Source organism: Eublepharis macularius, chromosome 9 (genome assembly GCF_028583425.1).
Source record: "Eublepharis macularius isolate TG4126 chromosome 9, MPM_Emac_v1.0, whole genome shotgun sequence".
Taxonomy (NCBI): Eukaryota; Metazoa; Chordata; class Lepidosauria; order Squamata; family Eublepharidae; genus Eublepharis; species Eublepharis macularius.
Window position 1 is genome coordinate 62,825,738 of NC_072798.1, and position 20,105 is coordinate 62,845,842.

The following is a 20,105-nucleotide window of genomic DNA, read 5'->3' on the forward strand; positions in this document are numbered from 1 at the left end:
ATGGTGTTCTTAATGGCTTGTAGTCTATCTTTGTGGGGGATATTGAGATATACTCAACATCCACAGTGGCCAGAATAGTGTTATCTGGAAGATTGCCAATAGATTGTATTTTTCTTAGAAAGTTTGTGGCATCACACACATAACTGGGGGCGTTGATGGCATAGTGTCTGAGAGTGGAGTCCATGTATCCAAATACCCCTACGGTCATAGTACCTATGCCAGAGACAATAGGACATTCTGGGATGACAGGAGCAAGAGAAAAGAGCAAGAGTCCAGTAGCACCTATAAGTCTAACAAAATTTGTGGTAGGACATGAGCTTTTGTGAGCCACAGGCTTGTGTATTTTGGGGATAAGATAGAAAGCGTTTGGTTGAGGTTCCTCTGGTGTGTCCATGTATATTTGTTCTATAAAGATTTGTTCTACAAAAACTCCTACCTTTCTCCACTCCTTGTGCCTGATGAAGGGAGCTTTGTCTCTCAAAAGTTCATACTTTGGTCTTTCAGGTGCTATTGAACCCAAAACTTCTACAACACAACTACTTACCTGAAACTGGATTCTGGGTGAATTTGAAATTTCTGGATGCTCTTAAAAACTTCATAGAGTATTTTATAATTGTCCCAACACATTGACCACAACAACCTGTTTAAATCACAGGATACATTTCTTATTACATTAGTGAGCTGTCTTTGTATCAAACTGCATGTTCCTTCTTCAAACCACATACTCCAAAAATCTGTGTTTCTCTACTCCAAGCCTTCCTACTCCAAACCACCACAGATGTAGGAGAAACCTTGGAAATCTTTTTCGATCCAGGCAGGTTTCTCCCTGCCTTCTCCTCTTTATTGTGACGTGTGCACCAAATTAAGTTTTTATGTGGGTGCAACAGACCACTATAACACCAAGTGGGCGGGAGAAAATATTGATTTTACTTGTATAAGCAATCATTGGATACCCAAAGAAAATATATATATAGGTGAAAAAATATTGATTAACAATATCTGAGCAAAGTAAAATAAAAAATACAAGGCTTATGTTTTAGAGTCAAGGTATAAAACAGGGCTCCTCAGTTTTGTTGAACCTTTGGGAATTTTGAAAACATTTTGTGAGTGAAACAACAAAACAGCAGCCAGGGTTAGGAGGAGCCAATACTTAAATGTCTGCTATTAGGGAGATATAGGGAGATTCCACAAAATATTAGGCTCTTTTGATTGAGATAGCCATTTCCAAATAGGTGCTTCTTGAGATACAAAAGTAATACCTCCTGAGTTCTTCCGAAGCACCTCTTACTCCAATTAAATGAAGGAATCTCAGGAACGGCTCTTCACATTGAGAAAGAGATGCTTTGTGAAAGAAGCAAGTGGGTGCCAGAAAACACGTTGTTGAGTGTCATGGCACACATAGGCACCAAGTGGGGGATCACTGATTTAAAATTTACCCAACCACCCTTGATGATGAATTAAGAGGTATGCAGCATAAAGTTTCTAGATTTCTCTTCAGGATGTATCTTTATCTTCCCTCACATATTTATTTCACTTTCTTTTTTGAGGTCTCTTCCCAGAATTCCCAAAATCCGAGGCTAAATTAGATATTATGGTGTCCACTGCCCCAACAAATGGATACCAACACCCAGGGGTCATTTCATAGAAAAAGAGCTGGAGGAACTCATTAGCATAACTCATTAGCATATGCCACAGCTCTTGCCATCACCGGAAGTGTGTCATTAGTATAACTGATTTGCATATGCCACTCCCCCTGACATCACATATTCTGGCTGTTTTGGACCCAATCCTGGCCATTCAGGGCCGAAATTGGGCCCAAAATGGCAAAAAGGGGGCTGAAAATGGCTGAAAAGGGGCCCAAAATGGTCAGGATCAGGCCACTGATGAGTGGGAGAGTGATCCACCACCTGTCAGAGGCCCAATCCAGGCCATTTCGGCCCCAATCCAGGCTGAAACGGGACTAAAATGGCCAAGAGTCAGGTGGGTGGGGCCACCTGTCATGTGACCTCTTTGGGGAACTGCTGGAACTGCATTCCTGTGTGTTCCCCCTTGAAATGAGCCCTGCCAACACCATTTTTAGACCTGATCTGGGCCATTTAAAAATGCCACAAGAGCCTGGCCCTGATTGGGCAGAAGGACCAGAGATCTTCCCCCCCCCACCCTCCAGTGCCTTTTCAAGTGCTAAAACAGCTGTTTCTGTGCTTGAAAATGCAAGAGGATGACAAGATGGCCTGATCCCACCATGGTGTTTTGTGGCATTATTAATTGGCTGAGCTCAGCTCTAAAACGATATTAGCCATGGGTACAACGTCTATGTAGATTGCATATATAAAAGTTCACTTTCCATTTTATCAGTCAGAATCTTAGAATTGCCCATATAGCTCTTGTGGTGGTAATACACTACAAAAGTTATATGGGAAAAAAATGTGGATATCACTTTAATTGATAAATCTGAAAATATAATTGTATGTTTAAAGGCTGCATAATGAAATGTTATCCTAAAATTGTTAATATGTGATATTTATGTTCATGAAAAATATGAGATTTGTATCTATTGTTTTGAAATATGTTTAGTACTGATTACATTTACTGTTCTCTATTTGTCTTAGACTTCCAGGATGCTGAAAATCTTGTTCAGAGTACTAAAAACACAGATCCTTCATTGAATTCAATTACATTTAGCCCACAGAACTTTCTTGGCACGACTCCAGTGATTTTCATTAAAAGGGTTACAGAAAGCAACAATAAAAACATGGACAAAATCACTCTAACCCAGAATTTATTTGGAGTGACAGAAAACCCCTGGATTTCCACAACCATCCATCATTTCTCTAGCACTACAGAACAGGTAAGATAAATTAACTGAAACAGATTACAGTTCATTTGCCTCTACACTGAGGACAGAATTCCATAAGAGCTGATGAAACTAAACAATTTGCACTCCAACGTCTCTGAGGGAAGGGTCATTGTCAGTTTGGGAAATCTCACAGGAGTAGACTGTAAGCATAAGATAGCTAAGAGATGGGAGATCAGAGGTAAGGAGGAATGGTAGATAAATAAAAGAAACTGAGGAAAAAGAAACTTCACAGTGATTAAGTTCAGATGGAACAGTATGTGGAGGGCAGAGAAAGGAGTGCTATGGAGGCTGGTTGACACAGTTCCTGAATGCTGATCTCCTGTTTCCCTCTAATTGCTACTGTGAATGCAAAGAAATTTGCAGCAACAATAAATAGATCTTCCACAAGGAGATTTTCTCCATGATTTTCCCTCCCATCTGCCATTCACCCCTACCGGCAGGCTTTTTGCTAGTTTTTTAAAAAACGGGTGTAATTAAATAAGTTAATTTTAACACTATTTGTCTACTACTAGTAATATTTTAAAAAGCAAAGAACCCACTGTTTGTGGGGATAGAAAATGGCATGTGGGAGGAGAAATGGCACACAATGTGGTGCCCTGTCTGGTTGCTGAAATCCACACCTTCCTTTCCACTCTTTCTCCAAACCCAGTTTTGGTACAAAATTGGAGACACCTACAGAGGAGCCAGGGGAAACGTGGTAGATGGAAGCATGACTATATCATGCAGAAACCAAAATAAAAATGACTGTAGTTTGAGGAGAGGGAGGAACTCCATGTGGAAGCAACCACTAAATTGCTAAATAAAATGGGACAAAACAATGAGTTGAGAAGCAGTAACTTGAGGAAATGTTCAGTAATAGATGTGAAGAAGGTAAGACAGGGGACGTGTACAACTGGGGAGGAGGTTTGGATGCTAGAGACTGAGTCAGGGAGCCAAAGGCTGGTAAGTCTGGGATCCAGATAACTGATATGGGAATTGTGCCACTTAATGTCATTGCAGTAATATGACCTAACAATGCTCAAGGGGCAAATGGACCAAAAAGCAGCAGAGGCAGCACTGAACCAACTTTTGTGTATTAATTTAAATCAACAGCCAATTCTTGGGCTGTGATGCATCCTATGAGCTATGTGTTGGCTGGGGTTCCGTCGCATGATACACAGACACATCTTGTTTGGTTGAAATGGCCACAACTTTATTGATTACAGCCCTTGGAGCACTGGCAAGGTATAGGGCAGTGGATACCTGGCATCGAAAGGCCCATCGCTGTTTGAGGCATTGTTCCCCATTCCCTGCTGGCCACCACAGGATGGCAAGTGATGTTCCACCACCAAAACTGCTGGAGGGCCCTTGCCACCCCTTTGCCTGCAGGGGTGAGCGGCCCATTCTGTGCTGCTCACCCCCTTGGATCCAGCCCAATGCCTCAAAACCGCCAAACCAGGGCTTTTTTTCAGCTGGAATGCGGTGGAACGGAGTTCCGGCACCTCTTGAAAATGGTCACATGGCTGGTGGCCCCGCCTCCTGATGTCCAGACAGAGGGGAATTTAGATTGCCCTCTGCACCACTCCTAGGGTGATTTAAAATTTACACTTTTTGCCTAGGGTGATTTAAACTTTAAAAAACTCCCCCCTTGTTCCAGCTGACCCAAAGTGATGTCATTGACCTAAAGTGATGTCCTGAGTTCCACCACTGAGTTCCACCACCTCTTTTCCCAGAAAAAAAAGCCCTGCACCAAACCATCTTAAGTTGTAACTGGCCACGCCAGCTGCCCTGTAACTAAAGGGAGGGTGGGCAGGGAAGCATCTTGCTCCTGCCTTTGCTGGTTGGGAATGGCACCAACCATGTGTTTTTCCCCCAGAAGAGGGTCTCCAGATGGCTCCTTCTCTTCCAAACCTGTCCTTCACCTCGCCCCCAGCCTAGCCTTCAGAAGCAACACAGCCCACAGTTACTCTGTGAGCTTACTTTCTTCAAGTCAAATGTGCTGCATTAAATCAAAGGCAGAGAAAACAGATGAGATGCCACTTCATGCATCAGCACAGAAAAAACAATGTACACAAAATAGGAAGAAAGGGTTAGGAAAAGCTCACTTTTCTCATATCAGTTCTCAGTGTTTCCCACAGAAGCCCTGCTTTTCAGGAAAGCAAAGAAGACTAAAGAATGAGCGGCCTGAAAGTTTAACTCAGTCATTATTCTAGCAAGGACACCGTGATAAAGGTGCAGATGCAGAACATGTCAGTCTCTTAGTGGTTAGTAATGCATTCATGCACACTTTGTATGGATCATACAGACATTTCAGAGATGTGTTCTCATTTAAAGCACTGATGTGCTGCATAGTGAGATGTGCTAGAACATGTCAACTTCAATTTTGACATTTACTATTTACTTTGCAATTTACTATCTTTCAAGATATATAGTGTCAATTTCCAGTGAAGACTGAAAAATGCATTTGTATGTTTAGTGTTAACCTGAGTCTATGAAAATGTAGAGGATCATGTTAAGAGCAAATAGTTATTATGAAGAACAGTAATATGTATTCATGTACATAACAAAAATCTGGATGCTGCTGCTTGAGGCCAATCTATTTTCAAGGGACAAATGGCTGTTGCTTGGTTGTTTTGTTTTTAATGTTTACATTAGAGCAACCTTGGGTTGCAAGTAAATCTACAGCTTGAACTTTCAAAAGTATGGGAAAAGCTATGCCAAGACCATTTCCTCCTGATAAAAATGGGGGAGAGTTGGTAAATTTTTTAAAAAATAAAAGGCTAGGAAACCTTGGGAAAGGATCTGGAAAAGACTGGAGTCAGCTAATGCTGATATTTTCAGGCACTTGCCAAACTTGCTCCTAACCCTTTCCCTCAATCTCCTGTCTTAAAACCTGCCTCGGCATTAGTTGTCATTATTTGCACATTTACCATATCTACTCATCACTAGCTTTTTAAAAAGTTGTTTTTCTTTTTTTTAAAAAAAATTGCTGCTGCTCTTTTTGTAGTGTGTATATATCTCTCATTGGCTCTCTTTGTGTTGCATTTAGTTAAAATATAATTAAATGATAGTTAAGTGACGCCTTTTCAAATCTCAGATTAGCACATCCACATAGCTTTTTTGCTGCCTTAGGGCTGTTCCTATGATCACTTTGTACATTCACATGGCATAGGTCATGTGCTGAGATTGTCATTTAAAAACTGAAGCAAGAAAACAGGATGAGCAAACAGGGAGCTTTGTCTCAGAGTTTGGCAAGGGAGTGCAGGAAAGTCTGGTCAACTTCTTATATGGATCTAAGCAACATGGTGGGTGAGGGAGCTGAAGTAGTGACCTACAAAGTCTGTGCCGTGTTTGTCTTCTTACCAAGGAGAAATGGTACTTATACTTGTAAGATGGTGTAAGCTGGTAGCTCTACTGGAGGAGAAGATACAAAGGCTCGAGGCCTGCTTATCTGTCCTCTAGCTTATCAGGGAGGATGAAGAGTTCTTAGAAAAAACACATGAAGCACTTTTGAGAGGACAACAGGAGGAGGAAGAGAAGGTATCTCAGGAAAAGGAAGAACAGAAATACAGGAAGAGGGCAAGTGGAAGGATTTGACCCAGGAGCAGGAAAATCAGGAGACCTCCTGCTCCTTTATTACTGAGCAATTGGTTCCAGGTCCTCCCCAGAGAGAATGACTCTGAAGAACTGGAATAAGAACTACTATCCAAGGATCCGCAGAGTAAAAATTTCCTCAGGGCTTGTGCTTCTGTCCCCCAAATTAGGATACATGTGGTGGTGATTGTAGATTCCCTACTGAGAGGGGTAGAGGCTAAAGTGTGCCAACCAGGCCTGTCACCTTGAGAGGTATGTTGTTTACCAGGTGCAGGTATTCAAGGTGTGACAGAAAGGCTGGAAAGACTCATCAAACCCACAGATTATTATCCTTTCTTGTTCATCCATGTGGGAACAAATGATACTGCCCAGCATAGTTCAGAAGAACGTATTAAAAGAGACTATGAGGTTCTGGGTAGAAAGCTGAAGGACCTGGGAGAACAGATTGTGATCTTGTCACTTCTTCCTGTTGAGGGTTGTGGTTTAGAAGAGATAGCAGAATATTGGAAATAAATAACTCACTATGCAGATGGTGTCGTCAGGAAAGGTTTGGTTTCCTGGACCATGGGCTATGCTTTGGGGATGAAGCACTTCTGTCAGGAGATGGTTTGGAAATAATGTGTTTGGCCAAAGCCTAGCAAATCTGATAAGGAGGGCTTTAAACTAAATCCTGTGGGGGAGGGAGAAAAAAACCAAAATTAGGATGATTCTTAATACTGGTGATAAGAGTGCTAATGATCAGCAGGTAAGGACAGATATGAAGCACTGCAGGCACATAAACCACAGATTCCAATGTCTCTACACTAATGTGCAAAGTATGAGCAACAAACAAGAGGAACATGAAGTCTTAATACAGGAAGAGAACTATGACCTAATAGGCATTACTGAAACTTGGTAGGATGAAACACACAATTGGAATATTAGGATTAAGGGATACAACTTGTTTAAAAGGAATAAACCAATAAGGAAGGGTAGAGGAGTAGCGCTATATGTCAAAGATGTATATACTTGTGAAGAAATAACTGAATCTGAGTATGGAAGGTCAGTTGAGAGCCTCTGGGTAAAAATAAAAGGAAACAGAAATAATAGTGATATTATGGTGGGGGGTTATAGACCACCAGGCCAGGCAGAGGACTTGGATGATATACTCCTAGGCAGGGTTTTTTTTTCCAGCTGGAACACGGTGGAACAGAGTTCCGGAACTTCTTGAAAATGGTCACATGGCTGGTGGCCCTACCCCAATCTCCAGACAGAGGGGAGTTTAGATTGCCCTCCACGCTGCAGCACAAAGGGCAATCTAAACTCTCCTCTGTCTGGAGATCAGGGGGTGGGGCTACCAGTCATGTGACCATTTTCTCCAAGGGCAACCCACTGAGTTCTACCACCTCTTTTCCCAGAAAAAAAATCCTGCTCCTAGACCAGATTACAAAATTTTCAAAGAGACAGAACATAGTCATCATGATAGATCAAGATGGGAAACCATGCTAGTCTGTCTGTAACAGTAGAAAAGAGCAGTAGCACTTATAAGACTAAAAAAATTGTGGTAGGGTATGAGCTTTCGTAAGTCACAGCTCACTTCTTCAGATGTCTTTGATATCTGAAGAAGTGAGCTGTGACTCATGAAAGCACACACCCTACTACAAATTTTGTTAGTCTTATAGGTGCTACTGGACTCTTGCTCTTTTCATAATCATCATGGAAGATTTCAATTACCCTGGTATCTGCTGAAAGTCAACCTCTGCTAAAAACATACGGTCTAATAAATTTCTGACTTGTTTTGCTGACACTTTCATCTTCCAGAATGTAGAGAAAGAAACAAGGGGGTCTGCTGTTTTGGACATGATTCTCCCCAACAGGGAAGAACTAGTTGATGAGGTAAAAGTAGTGGGCATCCTGGGTAGTAGTGACAATGTAATTTTGGAGTTTAAGATCTTGGTAAGGGAAAGCCTGAAGACAGTCAGACATATAGGCTGGATTTTAGAAAAGCTAATTTTAACAAGCTCAAAGTCAAACTGGGGAGAATCCCATGGGTTGGAGTTTCTTAAAAGTGAGATATAGAAGGCCCGATCACAAACTATTCCAATTAGAAAGAAAAATGAGAGGTACCAGGGAGGCTTTCTACAGATCTGAAAAAGACACATTTAAGAAATTGAAAGAGGGTTGTATAATCAAGGATTAATATAAACAATTTGCCAGTGCTTGTAGAGAGAGTGCTAGAAAGGCTAAAGCTCAATATGAGAGATGCTAGTGAGAGATGCTAAATGCAACAAAAAGGGTTCTTTGATTATGTTTGGAGTAGGAAAAAGGATAGGAAGTGTTAGACTCACTGCAAGGAGAGGAAAGTTGGGGTGGTATGTAAGCATCTAGCTTCTTTAAATGAAATCACCTCCTCAGGACCGGATGAATTGCACCCTGGGGTACTAAAGGAACTTCCTGATGTAATTGCAGAGACTTTGTCTATCATCTTTGAGAATTCTTGGGGTACAGGTGAGATGCCAGAAGATTGGAGGCTGGCAAATGTTGTCCCCATCTTCAAGAAAAGGAAAAAGAGGAGCCAGGTAATTATCAACCCATTAGCTTGACTCCATACCTGGAAAGGTCCTGGAACAAATCATCAAACAGTCAATCCTTGAGCATTTAGAAAAGACAGCTGTGATTACTAAGAGCCAGCATGGGTTCCTCAAGAACAAGTCAAGTCAAACTAACCACATTTCCTTTTTTGAGAGAGTTACTACTTTGGTGGATCAGGGGAATACTGTGGGCATAGTTTATTTCAATAAGGCTTTTGATAAGGTCCCACATTATATTCTGGTTAATAAGTTGGTAACATGCGGTTTGGATGGATTTGTAACTGGTTGACAGATCATACCTAAAGAGTGCTTGTAAAGGATTCTTCATCTTCTTGTAGAGGAGTGACAAGTGGAGTGCCTCAGGGATCTGTCCAGGGCCCTTTGTTGTTCAACACCTTTTTAAATGACTTGGATGAAGGAATAGAAGGGATGCTCATTGAATTTGCACAAGATACTAAATTGGGAGGGGTTGCAAACACAGTAGAAGACTCAAGAATGATCCATGGTGACAGGCTGAAAAACTGGGCTAAAACTGACAAAATGAATTTTAACAGAGATAAATGTAAAGTTTTTCATTTAGGTAGGAAAAATTAAAGACACACTTATAGGATGAAGGGGACCTGTCTTGGCAGAAGTACAAGTGAAAAGGATCTAGGGGTTTTAGTAGACCATATGCTGAACATGAGTCAACAATGTGATGCTGAAGCTAAAAAGGCAAATGCGATTTTAGGCTGTATCAACATAGTGTCCAGATCATGTGAGGTGATGGTAGCACTAGAGGCTAGGGGGTTATCTGACAGCTATGATGATTCTCTTAATATGACTGTACACAGATCAAGAGAGGGAGTGCATGAAGGGATGAGCCAGTGCTTGGCTCTCATGGCCCTTTCTTATATGTCATGGGTAATGCTGATTGCCACTTTGGGGTCAGGAGGGAATTTGCCTCCAGGCCAGATTGGCCAGGGATCCTGGAGATTTTTTGCCTTCCTCTGGGCATAGAACAGGGATCACTGAGGGAGGTGAAGGGGGAGATAGCTTTGAATTTCCTGGGTTGGGCAGGGGGGCTAGACTAGATGACCCTTGGAGGTGCCTTCCAGTTCTATGTTTCTGTTTCTCTGTCTGAATAAATCAGTTTTCCATGTTCCATTGCAAAAGTAACTGTATTAAGTCAAACCTTCTTTGGAGGTTTTTAAGCAGAGGCTAGATGGCCATTTGACAGCAATGCTGATTCTGTGAACCTGGGCAGATCATGAAGGGGGGCGCAGAATGGGTTACATCAGTGCTTAGTTCTCGTGGCCTTCTTACATGCCCAGGGTAATGCGAATCACCACTTTGGGGTCAGGTAGCAATTTTCCACAGGCATTTGGCTCGGGATCCTGGAGGTGTTTTGCCATCTTCTGGGCATGGAGCAGGGGTCAGTGGAGCAGTTGGGGGGGGGGGGTAGTTGTGAATTTCCTGCATTGTGCAGGAGATTGGACTAGATGACCTTAGAGGTCTCTTGCAGCCCTATGATTCTATGATTCTAAATACAGAGACAAGAAATGAAGTTCTAGTTCAAATTATAATTAACAATAAAGTTGATGGATGCAGATGGCATGCATTTGAAAGCTGATCAAACAACACCTTGTCACTAAATTCAGACTCTTTATTGGATGATTTGATGAAAGCTAATATAATCCTGATTATAAGAAGGAACTGGAGATAAAGAAGTGCCCGGAAATCAAAGATAGCTAGCCTAACGTCTGTAATACATAGACTGGTGAATGCCTTCAGCATACAGAAGAACAAGTCTTGTTGAGGAAAAATGCATGGTTTCTGCAAACAGAAGTCCTGCCTCATTAACCTTTTGAAGTCCTTTAGAGTTCTCACAAACTTTCTGGAGACAGCCAGCATGGTATAGTGGTTAAAGTGTTGGATTAGGATCTGGAAGGCCCAGGTTAGAATCTCCACTCTGCCATGGAAGCTTGCTGGGTGGGCTTGGGCCAGTCACACCCTCTCAGACTAGCCTACCTCACAGGGTTTTTGTGAAGATAAAATAGAGAAGACAATGATGTCAGCCACTGTGAGCCATCACTGGGTACAAAGATGGGACAGACGTGAATAAATAATAAAACCAGAAATATTTTTACATATTCCGGGCTCTTTCCCAACAGGCAAAAATACACCTATGTAAAGGGGAGAAAAGGACCAACAGCACTGAATATGCTTCAAGAGGCACAGTGATTGATGGTCAATGAAAGGGGAAAGGGGAGAAGAGATTATTGAATTCTAGAGGGGAAGATCCAAAGTATGCACCCCCTTCCCCTGATTTCTTATCTAACAACAAAGCAGAGCCAATTAAAAGCAGCAAAACCAGGCCATCTACAGACAAAACAAGGGATATTTGGGGAATCCCCAAGTATGCAGAAAAACACGACAGCCTAAATAAAGGAGGGAGAACTAATGCAATGCAGACTGAGTATGCCTAGGAGGCAGGATATGTTGAAAGTACCTGACAGTTCGTGGGAGGGGGAGTAGGGAATGTCCAAATTGACCCTCCCATTACCATGATCTATAAATATTCATCTGTACCAAAGTGTAATACGATACACTTGTCACGATATCTATCAGTGAGGTAGCTGGCATTTATGCCAGTCATGAAAACAGAAAAAAACAGGCCATCTGCAGAAAAGAGAGGATATGTAAATACTTGAGAGACATCCTAGGTATGAAGAAATATACAGCTGTGAAAATTTAACCTAAATAAAAAGAACCCTGGTGAACAGTCTGGTGAATACTAAATAACCTTCAACAGCAAGGAATATTCAAAGCACATGTGAGTTAGATTTTAAAAAAGAGGGAAGTCAACTGCTTAAAACCCTGGAGAGACAGTTTGGTGTAGTGGATAAGTGCAGCAGAACTCTAATCTGGAGAATCGAGTTTGATTCCCCACTCCTGGGTGACCTTGGGTCAGTCACAGCTCCTCTTAGCTCTCTCAGCCCCACCTCAGAGGGTGATTGTTGTGAGGATAATAACTCACTTTGTAAACCACTCTGAGCAGGCATTAAGTTGTCATGAAGGGCAGTGTATAAATAGAATGTTCTTATTCTTAGCGCACGAACACTGCAATCCTATGCAGAGTTGGTCCAGTCTAAGCCCATTGAGATCAATTGCTTTTAGACTGGAGTAACTTTACATAAGATTGCACTGATACAGTCCTAAAGGGAGATTTGGGGAGTGGGAATTGCCAAATTGTTCCCTGCTTCTTGAAGGCCCTCACCTTGTCAACAGCTATTAGCCATGGTGAGTGGTAAGCCAGTTTAATGTTACTCCTCCATTCCATGATATTTTCGAGGATATGTGACAATATAATCCTATGTAACGTTCTGCTTGATATTATGAAGATAGAGGCTTTACTGGGCGTTAAGTGAGAAGAAAATAATGCTTATCTTGATTGCTGATTTACTACTGCACATTCCTTTTTTTTTTAAGCCTGAAGATGTTTCTAGAAAAAAACTGATTGCTTTATCTCAGCTTTACCAGGGCACTTAAGAGAATGCTTGCATACTCCAGGCACTTGCTGAAGACGGAGTCGTTCAATCTTTGTCTTCTGTTACTTCATCAAACATGATGCCAGCAAAGATCACAACTCCAGACAGGTAGCTGCATTAGTCAGCTGCAGCAAAATCAAACAGAAGTCTAGTGGCACCTTAAAGACTAACAACATTTATTCTAGTGTGAGTTTGGCTGGGTCATAGTTCACTTTATCAGATGTGTGAAGCCCACAGGAGATATATTTATACTTAAAGTTATAAACAACAGAAAAGTGAACATTGCTTGTAACTTTTAAGTAAAAATGTATTTCCTGAAGATGTTCAATCTCCATGTCCTTGATGAAATGAAGTCTGATGCAGGGAAGCAAAATGTTGTTAGTCCTTAAGGTGCTGTGGGACTTGCATAGGAAAGATCATGTGGCGCATCCCTGCTCTCTCTCAGGTCGTTCGTGCCTGGTGCATGCTCAGGTGCCTGGGGCAGAAAGGAGGAAAAGAACGCCTCATACAGGTTCCCTCCTCAGTGCCTGACTTCACCCTCCACTTGACCTCTGGTCACGTCCCAAATGGTTGTCACACAACTAGAAGATCTGGGAGCCTCGTGAAGGAAGGGGCCAGAGGGCACAGGCTCTGGAGGACAAGAGCTCTGGCTGAGGCCAATTCGGAATGAGACGGTTTACACAGGACAGGACAGGACAGGACAGGGGGAGGAGCCGTGCCTGAAGGAAATCATCTCCTCCTCCATCCAGTGTCAGAAATAGCCCTGGGAAAGAAGTCCCAGACGAGGGAGTGAATGAGGAAGGAAGCGGGGTGGGGTGCGCCGGAGGAAGAGCGGCAGATTGCGACTCAGGCGTGGCGCGGCTAGGAGCAGGACTGGGGGGAAGGGGCCGGAGGGGGGCGGTCGAGGCGGGGGCCGCTCATTGGCCTCCGCGAGCAGAGTGGGGCGAAAATCCTCCTCTAGGAGTCGCGGCCCAAGACACTGGAGCGCCTGGCCAGCGCCGGCTCGGTCAGAATGGCCGCGTCGGAAGAGCCGCCAGCCGCCACCTCCCGCCGCTGCCTCCCGGGCGGCAAACCCTCCCCGCGCCCTGCCCGAAGGAAACCTCAAGGAGGCTCCTGAGCGCTTGCAAGCCAGGCACTGGCCGGCAGGGGGCCGCCGCGGGCTGCGACCCTCAGGCTTGCGGTGCGGCTGGGGCGCGGAGCGGAGGGGAGCCGAGGAAGCCCGGCGCCGTCGTCGGGGCGAAAGGCGCTTCCTCGCCCCGGCGCGCAGCCTGCCTCGCAGATCCCAGCGGATGGCAAGGCTGAGATGCGGCGCGGGAATCTCCTGGTGGACCCTGGCGCTGGCCCTTCTCCGGGTGGGTGAGAGCCGCAGGGCGAGGGATGGGGCGCCCGCGGGCGGGAGAGGGGGGCTTTTCCACGGCGAGAGAGGGACGCCCTCTTGCGGGCGCCGCTCCCCCCGCCTCACCTCTCGACCCGCCCGAGGGAAGGAAGGATGTTGGCTTCAGGTGCGTGCTTCAGACGACCCGCGTTGGTTCCTGTTGCGCATCCTTTAAGCTCTCTGCCCTCTTCGCGATGAGAACGGAATAGATGGATCCCCCCCCCTCCGCCGCCGCCATTCTTTTCAAGTTCATCTTGGGGCGAAAGGGGTGGAAAGGTGTGGGCAGATGAATTCAGCCATCAGTCATTCAGCTCTTGACAGTGAGTTTACCTGTGTTGATTTATATGAACGATGTCGATAAAACTGGGTAGGGTTTTCTCCCAGGCAGGATGTTTAAGATAAAGTGCAAGGGTCTAAAGGGATATGAGAAATCTTTTATACTGGACGGGAACCTTATTGTATGCTGTATCTGCTCCTTCTCTAGAGTGGTCTAGCAGCTCCAGTGAAATGCACCATCAACCAGACGGAGTGGAAGGTCTCCAGCCGGTCCATCTATCTCAGGTGGAGCAGTTTGGGAAATCCTTGCAATTTCAATGTAACTTGCAGCTCCCACAATGCCTTATATAGGATTTGCCAGCCCATTCAGAAGGCCAATGGCTCCTATGAATGTGACTACAGTGGCTTGGAAGCAGGGACTTTGTACTCTCTCCGGATTGTCTCTCTGTCTGATGGCGAAGCCAGGAACATCACCTTGCAAACAGGTATGGATGACAGGGGCCAGGCAGATGCTCATTTGGGGGGTCATTTTGGCCTAGAGGATTTACGGTCCATTTATCTTTGCGTTTCTCGTCCTAAATTTGTTGTGATCCAGTCAAATAAAAATATATGGAGATAGCAGTTAGTGATGGTTAGCTGTTGGGTGCAAAATTACACCCACACCCCTTTGCTAATAACACTAGACCTCTGAAAACAACCTCCCCTATGCTTAGCTAGGTAGGGGTTTTTTTTTAAAGCAGGGTTTCAGTTAACTGGATTTCTTTAAAAGGATGTGGTCTGTAATCTCCATTCGAAATGCAAACCTGAGATTTTTTTTTAAAAAAAGGTATTTTTAATAGGTTTAAATTCAGAGTTCCTAATTACTTCATTCACCACCTTTTTTAGTAGGCTGAGGATGCTTAGGACAGGTAACCTCATTCTAACCTGTTGCTGTCTATCCTGCTTTGACTCTTTAATGTGTGGATATTGTTTGCTCAGAAGGCTTTCGTTCAAAAGGATATGATTTTTTCCCAAACAATTACAATAAAATTTGGCAATGTAGGCCATGCTTGCTACTGGTACATAGGCACACTGTTGAAAACTAGTGAGTGATGAGCAGGTGTTCAGTGTACTTCTGCAAGGTGACCTTATGTATATTTAAATAGCCTTTCATTGCTAATATAAATACCATAGAATGGGCTTGAACAAATATTGTTAACATGTATTCTGTACTTTTAAAATTCAACCTTATATTGGAAATGTATGGAAGAGGAATATTCTGAAGTGACAGTTTCTGAGTGTTTATGATATGCATATATTAAACTCACCACATAGCCATTATAAATTTAATTTTAATAGTGGAGCAACAAAACCACTATACTAGAAGAAAAAACCATAGCCGATCTAGTCAGAACAAAGTCCCATGTTCAGTGGGGGTTAGTGTGTGGAAAGCATCCTTAGGACTGCAGCCTAACAATCCAGGGAAGTCTGTAGGCTTCAAAGGGTCTAACTCTGTTTAGGATTGTGCTGCAATTATGCTGATTTTTAGAACTGAAAGTACCAAACTTGGTTTTTCTAACTAGCTACTCTGTCTCCTACAGCTTCTTGAACAAGTCTTTGAGGTTGAAAATGAATAATGCAGAACCTTATTACGCAACAAATGGCACTTTATATAGATCAAAGCATTTTGAATTTGATTTATGATAGATTTCTATACTTCTTGGAAACTGTATTCTGTAAAATGACAAGGTACTCGAATGAATGGAATGAACCTGTTGATAATACTGTTAGTGTCTATTGGTAGCAAACAGTTTAAATATGCAAAGTAGATAAAGTGTGAGTCTATACATGTTTCATAGTTTATAAAAATACCATAATCAGCTTAAAAATGTTTATTCCATGAATGCTAGCCATTTGTGTGAGATGCATAAAGATTGGAACACAAGCCAAGTTTAATTTATTGTCATTAAAATTTTCATTTGTATTGTAATTACTGATTCAAAGAAAAGTAGTAATGTCTTGTACTATAAGGAGGTCTTCATTGGGATACCCCTTTACCTGTAGGCTGAATTCATAAACAGCATCTTTTTAAAAAAAACTAATTCTTTGTTCACTCTTTGCTGATTTAATTAAAGACACAGATTATCACTAATTTTAATTGTATAGAACATTATTTTCATTTCATTTACCAGATTTTTGAATGAGTAATTTTTGTATGAAAACTAAGAGTTCATCTACACAGTATACATAAACATCTTGCCTCTGTAAAAGCAAATATGATTTGGCTGCAGTCTATTAATAATTTAGAAACCTGAAGATAAGGGGCACTCTTTATGCATTCTTAAAATGCAAAAAAGCCACTATCAATGCATTGCTGAATTTAGGATGGAAACTGAAATAATATATATATATTAAAAAGTATTATCAATACTACTAATAAAGTGATAATGCAAAGTAGATGTCTTCTTCGAAATCTTACATAAAGTATAGCTTCTCAGTGTTTCACCACAACTAGCCTCTTATTGAAACTTCACATTCTGTGGCCAGTGTTTAATAGAGTACTGTAAAAAAGGTATAATTCAAATATTTTATTTCTGTGATATATCAGTTCTGGACAGTCGCCAGTCAAGAACTTTATAACAATGTAAATGGTTTTTTAAGTGTTTGTTTCCAGCCAGGGCTTTTCAGGCCAGGCATTTCCCAAGATCATTGTTCCTTTGTTCTAGCGGATGTACAGAGGACTGAGTGTTTTGTGTTCTGGGCTAGATAGATTAGATAAAGTCTGGATTTCTGAACTTCGCCTTCTAGGCACGCAACCTTTTAATTTGTTTTAAGATTTGCCTCTCACCTCCAGTACTTCTGTCAAGTTATTTATTTGTTTTAGGGCATGATCCAGTCAAAATTAAGCACTCTGAAATACTGCTCTTGGCCTGGTAGTACAAATGTCTGGATAAACCATTTGCTTGATTTTCAACTTGTACTCAATATTGGATTTAAGTGTGACCCAACTATGTGCTTAAGAACTGAATTTTAGCCAAAGATTCTGGACAGGCAACAAGATGTAAAAAAAAAAAGAGAGACCTTACCAAATATTAAAACTTTTAGCACTGTATAATACTGGTCACCAAAATTCAGAGTCTGTTCATGAACTTGACTTTGGGCAAGAACACCTGAAAAAGGATATTGAAACATCAGCATCAAGTTTTTGATGGTCATCCTCTGTGAAAGACAACAATTACATTCTACATTCGTTTAAATTTCCAGATAAAGGGCAATTGCCTTGTAGACTACATTACAGTAATCTAGCCTCAAAGTTACGGATAATTACTACTAGGTACAAATATTAAATGTTCTGTGCAAACTGTACAGATTATTTAACATAAGAATGGCCAAAGGGCATCCGGAGCAGAAGGGAGATAATTTTTTTTTATCTGAAGAAGGGAGCTTTGATTCTCGAAAGCTGATACCCTGAAAATCTTGTTGGTCTCTAAGGTGCCACTGGACTCAAATCCTGCTGTTCTACTGCAGAACAACAAGACTACCTACTTGAAACAATCCATTTTTTTATTGTCTCAGCCATTTGAGCCTCCCCAATTGGGCAAGGTAAAGGGCCAATCAACTTGCAAACAGCACGTGCTGCTTGTCCTGGGTTGCCCTGTTCTCTAAGCAGGTTCTGAAAGGGAAAATTCTAGGCAATGTGTGAGACCGAAACACGGAGTCTAACTTCTGTGCTAGGCTGTGCATGTCTCTACATTAACCCTACTGGTTTGTACTGGTTGGACAGTCCACAGGTCCCTTCCATGCTGCTTTTAACCTGGGTGGCATCTTTTCCAGTACAGAATGAAAGCATGCCCATGCACAGTCACAGATGCTTCCCTTTCTTTCCTGGCCTAGGGTTTCCATCCTCCAGGTAGCAGGAATTACAACTCTCACAGAATTACAACTGACCTCCAGGCAGCAGAGATCAGTTCCTCTAGAGAAAATGGCTGCTTTGAAGGGTGAACTATATGGCATTATACAAGGGTTGCCAGGTCCCCCTGTCCGCCTGGCAGGAGGTGGGATACCCAGCACTTACCTTCCCCCCTTCTTCCTCCCGGCCCATGCAATGATGTCAGTTCTGGGATCGGTCCACAGGAGTGCACTATGCCGCCTGGGAGCATGTCCCCAGGAGGTACGTTCTTCCCCCGACAGCCAGGTAAGCGGGGGGTGGAGGGTGGGAATGGAGGATCCCCCACCCCCAGCAAGGGACTGGTAACCCTACATTATACCTTACTGAGACCCCTCCCCTCCTCAAACCCCACCCTCTCCAGGTACCACCCCCAAAATCTCCAGGAATTTCCCAACCTGGATCTGGGAGCCCTACACGGCTCAGTCAGAAGCAGTAATTGGCACCTGAATTTTGCTTGTGTAACATTTCTTCGTGAGTTTACTCAAAGATTTGTACTTCCAGGCTAAAAGAAGTGTAAGAGCAGTTTTTGTCATCTAGCTGCCTTCTCCATCAGTGCATGAAGCAGCACATCCCAGAGCATTTTATGACAGCACCATGCGCTAGTAACTCCTTGCCTCAAACCCATGTTTCCCTTGTATATCTCTCTCTCCTATTTGACACCATGATCATCTTCAGCCTAATGTCTTCTTCCTGTTTCCTCCTCAATATGGCACTTAACCTTTTTTTTTTTTGCTTCACGTCCTGGTTTGCCATTATTCATTCTTCTTTTACTCTCCCATATCCCTCTCATACTTTCCCAGCTCCCATCAGCTGTTCCCTTGAGATGTGCCTCACTTCAGTTTATATCCCCAGTCCTCACAATGGAGAGACATTAACATATTATCGTTATCACTTTTCAAAAAGTTTTAGGTGAACAGATGTGCTTTGCATTGTGGATTTTGCTTTCCTCTGGGTGTTTTTTTTATTTGTTTATTTGTTTGGAATACAGATCCTTTGCCACCTGCAAGATTTGAAATCAAAAAAGAAAAAATTGCAACAACTACTTTGCAGGTTTGGTGGAGCCCCTCCTTAGGAAAAGTAGACCGATATGAGCTACAGTTATTTGATTATAATATCAAAAAAGTTCAAGAGATCCATGTGCCAGGAGGCACTGCAAGAAATGAAGAGACATTCACTAATCTCATACCTGGCAGCAAATATACCATCTCTATCAGTGCGGTTGCTGGAACTAAAAATAGCCCCAACATTGAAATCAGTAGTTTTACTGGTAAGATTGTTTTCTTTAAGTAATTCATGAAAATAGTTGTTTTGAGGTATGCAACTAGAAACAGGCCTTACTGTACTTTCACAGGCCTGCCTGGGTGAGGTGCAACTTAACACGAGAAAAAGAAAACCTGAATGGATCCGGCCAGACTGAATGGAGTGTTCTATACAGTGTCCTCCTGACTAGTCCTTATCAGCCAGAAAAGAGAGAGATGGTGCTGAGGTCCTGATGTTATGGTTGCTAACCTCCTTAAAGAATTACAAATGATCTCCAGTCCATAGTAATTGGTTCCCCTGGAGACATGGCTGCTTTGGAGGGTGAACGGTCTGGCATTATACCTGCTGAGGTCCCTCCCCTCTCCAAATTCTACCTTCCCCAGGCCTCTCCTCAGAATCTTCAGAAATTTCCCAACCCAGAGTTGGCAGCTCTACTTAATATGGAGTTTGCCAATGGAAACAAAGGTGGAAATCAACATTTACCAACTTATAAGGCCGGATAATAAGTAGACTTGTTTCCCCTTGGACCAGAAGGAAGATTGACCTGGGAAGACTCCATGTCCTTCTTGATGTGGAAGGGCTGATATACAGAGATTTTGATTTCTATTATGAACGCAATAAATATTTAGAGTTAAATTCACCTGTCTCTTATTCTGTTAAATGTTAGGGTTTTCTTTTAAGCCAACTGTAAAGATTTTCAACAATTCATACAATTTTATTCATTATAAACATTCTT

General features: G+C 42.6%; 1 protein-coding gene across 4 annotated transcripts in view; it reads left to right on the forward strand.

Moving 5' to 3' along the window:
* PTPRB (protein tyrosine phosphatase receptor type B) overlaps nt 1-20,105 on the forward strand; it is a 106,894-nt gene that overhangs the window by 27,305 nt on the left and 59,484 nt on the right. For 3 of the 4 annotated variants that reach the window (XM_054988204.1, XM_054988206.1, XM_054988205.1), the window contains exons 1-3: nt 13,520-13,882; nt 14,390-14,666; nt 19,098-19,376. In XM_054988204.1, coding sequence (XP_054844179.1) covers nt 13,820-13,882; nt 14,390-14,666; nt 19,098-19,376 — 619 coding nt within the window. In that variant the 5' untranslated portion in view covers nt 13,520-13,819. Of the gene's footprint in view, nt 1-2,609; nt 2,849-13,519; nt 13,883-14,389; nt 14,667-19,097; nt 19,377-20,105 lie in introns of those variants that run through there. The other variant, XM_054988203.1, reaches the window with a different exon arrangement.